We start from the raw sequence: 11690 nt of genomic DNA, 5'->3' as shown, positions 1-11690 counted from the left end.
GTAGCGCTGGCGTAAACAAAATTAATGTCGATTCGTGGGAATGTAGAGGAATGTAAAGTTGTCTGTGAATTTATGATTGCTGTGGAAACTCTGAGCAGCCTAATTTCAGCTTCAGGATTCCAAGGAGATGTGGTCTAAATGACGCTATAAAGGTAAGATGCAGTAGTGATCTTTCATTTTATGAAATCAGCTGTACACGATGTAATATAACTTTGCTTTGGCGGCCATTTTGTTTGAAATATACATGTATTAAAGCTCAAACTTGACTGATTTCTGCCCTCAATGCAATATTCGGCATTGAAAGCTGTTGGTTTGAATTTAAGCAAGTTTGACGTTTTGACTCCACGAGAAATTACACAGGTCATAAATCTTTATTTCCTCTACATAAGCTTAAAAGCAAAACGGTAACGGGTCGTTTTGCGCGTACGAGTTGTTGGCCAGGCCCCAGTTGTTCAAACGCCGGATAACTTTATCCGCTTGATAAGGCACTATTCGGGGTCTAAAATATGCTTCACGTGAAACGTTGTCCAAGGTTTTCGTTCACCCCTAAACTAGACTGTGCTTAGAGTGTGCATATTCGCTTCTACACGATGAAATACTGAAATCTTTGCACAGATTGAAACTGTCGGATAGTGACTTATCCACTGGATAAAGTTATCCGGCCTTTGAACAACTGGGGCCAGGCAACTAACGGCTAAGCCAGTTCGCTGATGTCTCATATTGATACAATACAAATTATATGTTTACATTTAGGCAGGGCCTAGCTAACATGAGCAAGACGAGGCACTTAAACTTGCATTTTGAAGTTAAATAGAAAACTACTATTACATTGAAGTTGAAAAGTAATCAGTTCCCCAATAAGCATTTTAGATTGCATCCTCAAAGCTTAATCCCCGGGATTAACCCTCATAAGGTTATCAAGCTTAGGGAAAAATCCAGTGATTCCATAGGGCAATTTGTTCAAAATTACAAGTGAGAGTCATCACAAATTCATTCAATGCGACTGAATGGTGAGTTTGCAGACATCCAAAACTGGCCCTGGTAAAGTCACAATTTGCTTTGTTATGCATGTTAAATAACAGCCAAAACTTCTGATTTCTCTGGTGGGATGGCCACTTTTACTCTCTGCCTTCTGACTAATTAACTTTTTTGTGTACACTTAAAGTGCGCTTACCATTATACGATGTACGGAGAGGATTTGATACTGACTGAACAAAGCCCTGTGTTCACTTGTTTCAAATTTATAGGAGTGCAAAGGTCATTTCTTTCCTACATGTATGAATTCTGTGGCTTTGGCTTTCTCTTCATTTTGAATTTAATGTCTACCATAATTCAGTTTGTTTTGCCACTATGCTTCTTATCCTGCAAGAATCATGAGATCATTGCATTAAGAGCAACTCATCCCGGAAAGGGATGAGATCTTCAAAGGAGAATCTAAAGTTTTGTCCTGCCTGTTCATATCATGCGTACTCAAAGCACAGTCAGTGACTAGCATAATTTTATGGTAAAAGGATGGCAAGGTGTTAAACTCCTGTGAAACAAACAAAGCAAGGCAAGGTGATGGAAAAGACAGCTATTCTTACAAAATACAGTGTATTCCAAGATAACACGTTCGATATTGAAATCCTAGCAGCATGCAGGATGTTTGTCCCATGAACCTAGACGTAGTTTCATGGCCTTAGCTCCCACGAGTCTCCTGTAGCTCAGTGGTAGAGCATCCGAACTTATAATCAGAAGGTCTTACATGTAGGTTGGACTCCTGATAGGAGCACTCAGATTTCTTTTTTTCTGAGTACAGTGTATGCCTGCGTCACTTTCTGGAATAATTCATCATTCTCTGCTTACAAAAAAGGCTCTTCATGTACATTGGCTGAAATATATATAATGGGCCAAACCAAACCTACATGTATGTGATGTAAGAAGCATAGTCACAAAACAGACAAAACAATGAGTAAATTTACAAAATATAGAGATTAGGCAAAAGCCATGTGCAGAACGCATTACAAAGATATGGCCTTTGAGCTATGAATGTACACAGGAAACTAAATTAGTCAAGAAATGGTGAGGAAAGGCAGCCAATATACATGTAAAGAAAGTCTAAGACACACAGGCCTTACACCATTTTATAAAGTAAACTATCTCCTCGTGACACTTGTCCTGTAGAGGCCATGCCAGGAGCAATGCTAAAATAATAATGTTGACTTGCAAGAAACCAAAAAGTTGCTATTTCACATTTGAACAAGAATATTTTTTTGAACATTGTATCCATGAAGAAGATCTCAAAATAGCATTCCAGAACTTCTGCATTTCACTCTTTTCTGGGGGAGCATATGTGTACCCCCAAATTCCCCCTTGAAGCTCAAGTCCTTTTCACTTTCAATGCTCACCTCACCTTTCCTAAAAGTCTGGCTATGGCTCTGTCACAGAGAGAAAACATTATTTTGCTATGTTGAGTCATGGGTATTAATAATTTTATGAGTGCCCCCTTCTCTTGCCACTTTGTAACTTCAACTTAAGTGAAGCTGTCCTAGATTGTATATATTGAAATGAATTCTTGAATGTATACATGTACATACACACTTTAAAAGGACTTTTACATGAAGCATACCCAATGTGTACCCTCCGGGCCAAAACTTAGAATTACATGTACCATCTACTGTATTGCACTTTGCATAAAGGAATGGATTGTAGCTCAATAACTTCAACGGAAGTCATTGTACTGTATGTGAATTCGAGGTCTGTTTCTTCACCCTCTTGACACACAGTTGGTGACACAAAATCAATAACCCCATATGCATGTAAATTCAATGTACAATGTAACTTACCGGTAAACGTCATTCACGAGACACAGTTATCTGAGTGCTGGATTTCACATGTGGTGATGTCCTGGTCAGTTGTTTCCCTGTCAACCAAGAGACATACTGTAGTGGGGTAATTCAGAAATTTACTTTGGCAATGGTTAATGAATTGGCCCCTACACTGACATTCAGTGTCAACATAGACAAACTGAGTGCAGTATGCTGGCAGGAATTAATACACAGTGATTCTTGAGTTGTTCTACATTGGCTAAAAGAAATATCACACCTTTAATGGGCCAAAGCAAACCTACAGTACATTTATGTGGTGTAAGAAGCATAGTCACAAAACTAGAGCTAGCATGAAGTATGTTCTGGGAAAATACATGTATTGGTCAGGTTAAAAAAGGATGAGACCATTATCTTTCCAATACCAACCGAACAAGTTACATGCAGTTAATTAGTAAGGTTTTATTTTTTATGCTTTCCCGTTGTTGCTTTCAAGTGTGTGCGGAACTTGTTTATGTTCTTTGTCTGGATGATGAAATGTTTTGCTTTTATGTTGTAATAATACTGTGACATGACAGTTTCAACAGTTTGTTTTTCATAAGCTTAGAATAGAACATTTTTGTCAAAATTGAAACACTTTGTTCCTTTCAAACATACATTGTACCACAAGTGGCCCATCTTATCGGTGTGTATAGACAAATTTGCACCACTCACGGAGCCAATCAGATGGCTCCTTTTCAGTGCAGACCAGTTCAGCTATAATTTTAATATCAATTTCATTAATATTTATTTAACTGCTTCCCTTGTTTTGCTTGACAACTATTGACATTGTTGGTGGAGAACATTTTTCTTTCTTGTCAGCAAAATGTATATGTAGGCAAAACAGGCATTTTAACCATTGGGGTGGGTAACAAATCCTTATCCGCCTTGTTACAATTTATTTTAGTGATTGAAAATACATGTACCTATCATTATACACTGTATTGTTAGAACATTGTATTCAACTTTGTTGTGAATTGCAAGTTATGAAGCATTGAACCTTGGGGAAAGAAATACCGTAAAAAAAACTTTGAACCAAATTTTGTGTATTATGCAGTTTGTAATCATGCTCAAATGCCATAAAGTTTGAGATCATGAAAATGAAGGTGCAAGTAACTACAGATGTATTTTAATGCATTTTAAACATTTGTTGTAGGCTCTCCCATCCTCTAAGAACCACTGAATAATTGTGTAACTTTAAATTAATATTTACACATGTATTTCCTCACCTTTTTTCCAGGTCCATTCCTGAAGAAGAAAAATAAATTTCCAAGCAGCAGAAACAGAGCAATCATTGACATAAAAATCAGATAATAGTTGTATAATGCAACATGTACAATTTCAATGAAGTAAACATCAGATCATTTATGATACATGTATTATTTTCCTGACACCAATGAGGCATTGGTGTGAAAAGGATTTTTTTTCTCAGAAAGTTGTTAACCATCAATTTCTTTACAAAGTTTATGGTTGTAGCTGTCAAGAATTTATCTTCTCAGCATGTGTACATGTACATTCTCCGTTTTAAATTCCAAGGAAAGTGTAAGAAATTGCACAAGAGTTTGCAATAAAAGTTGTTACAATCTACCTGAACTTGAATGGGAATTTTGTTATTATTGTGATTTATGATTTTGTTTCTGATTGGTTGAGAAATTTGCGCAGATTTTGCTACCCGATCACAGAACGTAGTAAAGTAGAACCATAGCCAAAGCAAACGTGAAAAAACGCTTGGATAAGCTAGACTTCTCTGTTTTTCTAGTTTGTTTTCCTACTACAGCTGCGTATGCACCCTTTTACTGAGAAAACCAGGCTAAACCTTGCTTTCCAGGTAATATTTGCCAACCGTACCTAACCTGAAAGCCTGGGGAAACCAGGCCAACCTGGCTTTTCAGGTTATGCTTTCCCACCACACTTACCCTGAAAGTCTGGGAAAACCCGTCTAACCCTACTTTTCAGGTACGGTGTTTTAACCACACTCACCCTGAAAGCCTGGTAAAACCAAGGTTACCTGGCTTTTCAGGTTCTAGTTTGCGCGCCGAAACCAGCTTTACCAGGCTTTTTAGGTAACTTTTGACCAAGCTAACCAGGAAAGGCTGGTAAAACCAGGCATACCAGACTCTTAACCAGACTTGAGTTCATACCAAAAGCCTGGTAAGCCTGGTTGAACCAGACTTCACCAGGCTTACCAGTCTTTTTACCAGGCTTTTGTTGCAAGGGTATGGGGGTAACTGTCTACAAGACCAAGCCTATGAGAAAAACAATCAACTTCTTAATCGTGAACATGGCTATGTTAGACTTCATCTATCCAATTTTCGAGTTCCCGTTTGTTTTAAAGAACTTCAGTATGTGGATTCGCAGCTTCTCGGTGGCCCTCTCGGAAACCTTTTCTGTAAGGTAGTCAACAACAACAACAACAACAAGCTTTATTTGCATGACTATAAAAAATACAGTATTGCAAAAGCTATTCATAGGTAATTATTGATTCGTTCAATAATTCCAAGATAACTTAAAAAAGAGTAAAATAAAATAAAAAAATGAGTAAATAAATAAATAAATAAAAAAGCCAGTCATTTTATTACAATACATCTCCACCTCTGAATCTATTCAAAGCCTTGTTTTCATAGGAATCGATCGACTTGTTACTTTGGTATTTCCTCTTCGTTCCTCACTCATCAGCTCAAAGCTGCGTCTTTTCCGCATTATTCTCACCGTATGGAGACTCGCAATTCTCATCTACTCTCCACCTCCCATGTACGCCAAACTCGTTTGTGGTCTAATGTGGCACGAATACTTAGAAGATATCTTCTTTAGAAATTACGTTTTAACATTATCTGTTGCACTCTTCTACATCCCTTTCACTTTGATCATCGCACTGTACTCTATAATTGTTGTAACAATTAATTTAAAGAAAATTCGAGGTGAAACATCATGAATGAACGCTGAGGAACAACACTCATGGAGACGAAGAAACGTTTTAAACAAGGCCATTGCTATCGTGTTGGGGTTTGCCTTATGTTGGCTACCTATCAATATCATTGTTGCTCTAAGCTTCTTTGTTTTGAGATCCCATTGTACGTTTTTGCAATATTGGTTTGTCATTCAGTTGTTGGCTCACTCAAACTGTGCTGTAAATCCTTGCATTTGTTTTAGTTTTAGTAGAAATTATCGTCAAGCTCTTAAAAACCTCATCGTAGGAAGGATTTGAAAACTTATTTTGCGCGTAGTTTGTGTTCAGTAACGAGGCTAGTTTATGTGTTTGCCATTAGATATCTAGACTGGTTTAATTTAGAGTAAAGCGTGTCGAAGTAGCTATTCTGAATGCTTTTCGATCTTAACCCTTCACATATTAATTAACATATAAGATGTTTCTTGAAAAAGGGCTAAAACTTTCTATTTAGTCCATGAACTAGAAATTCTTTTGAAGTTACGAGGTAATAAAATCAGGTTTGCGCGTTTTCGTACTGCAAGTCCTCTGAGATTCCTGGGCATGCGTAATAGCCAAGTGTTTTTCCATGGTTCGATCCTCATTTATTTTCAAATACAAAACATCCGTTTATGCCGTTTGTTATTATCAAAGCAGCACATAAGCCCTGTACAGGCCGAGCTTAGTTTGAGGAGAACAGAGAAGTTGGGTGAGAAAGTAAACTATGGATTGGCAAACGTTTGGCCACTTGAGTGGCCGTTTATTAAATCAATAAAGTGTACAGCATTTATTTGCCAATCACTCATCCCTGTAAGGATGACCTAACCCTTTAAACGACTTCGTCCGCAGCTGAAAATCTAGCACGATGCTTTCAAATACGAGGGAGAGAGAGACCCTCGAGGGCTGTGACGTCAATAAAATACGTTGTATTGGAAGTTCCTCAGCCGGAAGTGAAGTGAGAACGAAGTCACAACAAACAGCATAAAATCATTTATGTTACTGAGTAAAATAAATCTCCTTTGTGAACAATTCAGTTGTTCCAGGCTTATTTTAAAGTATCATAGATCTTGTCAAGGAAAATACATTTAATAAAAAATGTGCTTTAGGAAACTCATAGAAAGGTAATGAAAAATTCTTTTATTATTGATATTATTGATGTGAATGTGCTTGTTTTTTAAAAAGGGCAATGTGATTAAAAAAAAATGGGTTCGATTGTGAGTTCCTTGTTCAGGGCAAGATACCCCATTGTCCGTCATTTTCAGGTGTCTTCCCTTGATAATTTCCCACGATTTTCCTTATTGTCCTGGAAATTCTTATTCTCATTTGAACCAATATTGACATTTTCACCAAGAAAGCAATGTTTGCTAGACTGTAATTAAAATGAGCCGTTTTTGGGATGTCACGCAACGCTCCCCCACAAATCCCAAAAACGGCTGCGAAGGAGACTAGCGTTTTAAAATGATCTCGTCAAACCCAGGAGACCCCAAACCTTTTATGAATGTCAAAATTACGAACGTATTTGGTGACTGTTTGTGCTGACATCAAAGCCTTGGAATAATAGCGAGGTCTATGATGACAATGGGCCAACTGACAGTACTCCAAACTAAAAACAAAAATAAATAATAGAGATATTTTGCTTTATTGTTGTTATTGTTATAAGTCAAGGAGCAACCAAACCTTAACTGGTACTGAAGACAACATAAAATTGTTTTATCGTGACAAATCACAGTAACTGACTAATGTAATCTCTCATAAACTACTGACAAGAAGCTATTTTATCTTAGATGTAGCATTAGCAATCTTGTTCAATAAAAATGGTGACGATGATAATAAGGAAGAGAAAAACTGAGGTTAATAAACACTACAAGAAAAAAGCAAAAACGATGTATTGTGTATTTGATTAATATATTGACGACCAGGCCTTGCCGTTGTTACAATCTCGTTAGTGGTTTTTGATGGAAGAATTTGTTTTGTATTTGAACTCTATATCTATGCTCTTATCATTGTTACATAGAACACCGAAATCATTTATCGTGAGATAAAGGGGAGCAGGGATCAGGCGCAGTGGTGAGAGCACTCGCCTCCCACCACTGTGGCCCGGGTTCGATTCCCGGACTCGGCGTCATATGTGGGTTGAGTTTGTTGTTGGTTCTCGTCCATGCTCCGAGGAGTTTTCTCGGGGTACTCCGGTTTTCCTCCCTCTACAAAAACCAACATTTTCAAATTCCAATTCGACCTGGAAACAGTGGAGAGAAGAGCCACTCCGTGGATTCCACTGAAATTCCCATTTATTTTTATTATTTTTAATTATAAACATAAACATAATAAAACGACAACACTCGCGACTATTAATACTGAAAATAACGTCATAAAAAATGTCGTTAAAAAGACGTTGGAATACGACGCTCCATTTTCTGTTGAAAACGACAACACTACCGACAATTAAAAAAAAACAAACAAACTTCAAGGCTTTGTGCAATCGGTTTTTCTTCTTCGTATTAACTTGGAATCGTAACGTAAATCCTCGTTAAAGTTTCTTTTTGACGGTGCGGTTGTTACCCAGAGAGTAGTCTCTGAGGGAGCCTGGTCTGTCCATTCCGTTTCTCGGGTGTTTCTGTTCATCGTTGCTCTTTTAGTGAAGAGAACTTTTAATCCACTTGATACCACGGTTCTTCAGCAATGCAACAGGGGCTTTTGGGGAATTTGGCTCCTTGGCTGAGCGAGAGGTGTGCTGTGGACCAGATCTTCCTTAAAGAACGGAGTGTTTATTACAGATCCTGATTCATTCTGTTACAGGCAGCCGATCTCAAGGGCTTTTACTAAAGAAGATTTGTCATACACGACCCACAGCCAAGAGTATTTCGAAAACTCAATCTCACATACGTAAGCTTTGTAAAGGGAGGAAATTGTAAAGGGGGCGCTTATAATCGCGCAAATAAAGTTCGCCATTTGTATGGAAAAACCGGATGTGTGATAAACTACTTTTATTCATAAACGTTTCTACAGTTCTAAGGCCTTATTATTTCTGTGAATAAAATTTACTGATTATTTTTTAATCCATTATAATAACTGGTTTCGAAATAGTTATTGCAAACAAATATCAAGAATGGCAGATTTAAAATATTACAGACATTGCTAAATTATACATGAACTGAAATTGCTTAGGAACCGGACTTAATGTTCCGCTAGAGGTTTACAAATGATATAGTTCTAATAAACTAGTGATTTCGTTAATGGCAAATTTTTGTCCCACATTTCTCTTTCAATTTTAACTATCCAGTGGAAACTCATAGATATGTCACAGCGGTTTTGTCAAAACGACATTTGGTTTAACTGTCAAGTCACAGATAGTATTCATTGTGAAACTGTCGCTGTGCAGCTTCACTGAATGCATTATGTTACATTGCTGGAAACCCTTTGAATTCTGACCTTTCTCTTTGTATTGAGCACGTTCTAAAAAATGAGTTTTTAAAACTTCCTAGTGATGTTATGTTGAAGGTTGGCTTCCGGTAGGGCATCCAGCGACGTGTGCCACTGAACGGAAAACACGATCACCAAGCGTCTGGGGCATCTTTGCCTTGGATGGCACTAGTAAAGTGGAGTTTTCAGTTCTAAGAGAATACCGTAGAGTGCTTTTTGACTGATATTAGATCACTAACAGATAACAAGTTTCTGAACCTTGTAATAATTTAAAGGTCAAGGGAAGTTTCTTAAAGTTTTTATATAGTGGGATAAAGGTAGCCAATGAAAGTTGTATTGTACAGTAATGGTGACACAAAGATGGCCAAACACAATTGTTGATGGCGTATTATTCAGCATGATTGCCAAAAAAAAACTTGTCCAAATTTTGCAAGATATAAGTTAATTGTAAAGACTGAGTTTGATTGAGGAAGTAGCGACTGCGATGGGAATGTGGCTGGATATAGCACAGTTTCAGGAACTTCGTTGATTTTTTTTAGAATTTCTTAGTCATTCCTCCACATCAAACATTCTCTTAAGAATGTGAAAATTAAAAAAAAAATTAAAAAAAGAGATAATTCTTAAACAAAGAAATATTTCATTATTAGGAATATTCATTATTTTCCTGTCAAATTCTTGAATAACAACGACGGTTTTTGTTAGAAATAGGTACATTGTCGCCAGTAGAAAAGTCACTGCTGATGCGTTCATTAAACAGTTCTCTGAGCAAATATGAAAATCACACGAACAGGCATCGTTGTCTTTGCCTTTGCCTTTTCTAATCAAACAAACATTTCATCAAGGATGGGTAAAAAAATGAACTCTGCAGTGTATGTTAAAGTGCTAAGTGAACCCATGAATTTCCCACCGAGCGTTAGCCCTAGTAAGGAAATGGGAGACCACACGAACTAGGAAAAAAATATTTGACCTCGGGGGGTGTCGAACCCGCGTACTCCTAAGTTAATCAACCGTTGATCAACCGTTACTCTTCCAACTCCAACTGAAAATCTCTCCTAGTAAAGTCAATGATGAAGCCACAAAAATCATTCCTTAGTAAGCTGCCTTTTGAAACAAAATTACCTTTGCCAACTAGGAAACCCCTTCCCAAACCGAGTGGCTACCCTAACATAACATTCCCTAACTTTTCACTGACTTTGAGGTAAAATTTAGTATTCCTGACTTGATACAGAATTATCCTGACCTTGAAAAAAATCTGTTTCCTCCTAGCTTTCCCTCGCCATGGCCGGGAACCCTGATTCTGTTGTTTGATTTCATGAAACAAGTAAGCAAACAGATAATATAATCTCTATGTGTTTGTTTGCTGAATTGGAATGCAGAACTCAAAATTCATACGAACGAAACCCATATAGGGTGCGCCAACATCAACCATGTTTGGTCACCTTAATTTCCTTTAGCAATAAAACATTGAAGTTAGTTCTTATTACTATTTTAGGTCAGCCTGCTTGGGGCGCCAGTGCTGCAGTTTCTGATCACAGCATCACAGGTGTGGGGACTAAACTCTACTACCATTGTCTCATCCAAATGGATGTCGTCCGTGCGTATCTCGCAGGGAATGTCGTCTGAACTGGAGCCTCGGTAATTGAACATGACTCCATCTACTTGAAAAGTAAAATAGATGGGTTAGAATTTAGACCTTTTCATGGAATAACGAAGCCCTTCTATACTCCTTTGGCACTAACACACAATGTAGCCTTGCAGTTTGACCTCTAAGCTTTTCGTCGAGATATTCTGAGGTCCAATTCATTAAGGACCGTTTAAATGGCCTTTAATTATACACGGCAATTCGCTTATCTGCCATGTACTATGTATTCAGCGAAAGATGTCAGCTCATTAATCCGCACAAGTACGCCTCAGCGTACCATTTTTTTCTTATCACTAGGAAAAAGTGTGTTCATTTAAAACGACGAATATATTCACGAAACTATTTGTGGCAACGACTGTTACAATCGCTGTTACGATTTTATTCTGTTTATCATAATCCCAGACTGTGTTCTTTCATTTCAAGCCAACATTATATCAGTACTGGTGGAATAGTTTTATGTGATCGCTCCCATCATTTGCTGAACACTTTTTTTACAGGGATGGTGAAAAAGTTGCAAAGCAGATGTATACAGTATAGAATCAGATTTTCAGATTGAGTCAAACGGAGCAACCTTTGATATAATAGCGTTGAAGCATCTTCACCAATACTATATATAGCGAATGGTAGAGTCAAAGCCATTACAAGGATATCATCGAGGTGGTTTATCTTCTGGAGTTAGGGTAAGTAACATGAGGCGTTTTAACAAGTTATCTTTTGAAGTTTAACAGACGTTGAATGTATGAAATGTATTAAACAAAATGCCGCAAACTACTGTAAATCGAAAATGGAAGTAAATGGAGAAGCGTGCTTGCAGTATTATAACTACCGGGCACCACTCTTTTCATTAGGATGTGAGAAGTAG

The 11690-nt window shown here is 37.6% G+C and overlaps 1 protein-coding gene and 1 long non-coding RNA gene across 2 annotated transcripts in view; one reads left to right on the top strand and one right to left on the bottom strand.

Moving 5' to 3' along the window:
* The first annotated feature begins 24 nt into the window (after positions 1–24).
* On the top strand, positions 25–4436 carry LOC146454957 (uncharacterized). Its single transcript, XR_014859141.1, has 2 exons — positions 25–152; positions 4084–4436. It is a non-coding gene; the product is annotated as an uncharacterized LOC146454957 (long non-coding RNA).
* A 6097-nt stretch (positions 4437–10533) lies between these two features.
* The window catches only part of LOC146454956 (gamma-aminobutyric acid type B receptor subunit 2-like), a gene marked incomplete at its 5' end in the record, with an annotated part of 5182 nt that continues 4025 nt past the window's right edge, over positions 10534–11690 (bottom strand). Inside the window, one exon of the mRNA XM_085094894.1 lies at positions 10534–10841. Coding sequence (XP_084951020.1) covers positions 10675–10841 — 167 coding nt within the window. The remainder of the gene's footprint in view (positions 10842–11690) is intronic.

This window comes from Pavona decussata, unplaced genomic scaffold, assembly GCF_977016875.1.
Source record: "Pavona decussata unplaced genomic scaffold, jaPavDecu1.1 SCAFFOLD_295, whole genome shotgun sequence".
NCBI lineage: Eukaryota > Metazoa > Cnidaria > Anthozoa > Scleractinia > Agariciidae > Pavona > Pavona decussata.
Note: the sequence above shows the minus strand (reverse complement) of the source record. Positions and strands in the feature narration are given on the sequence as shown.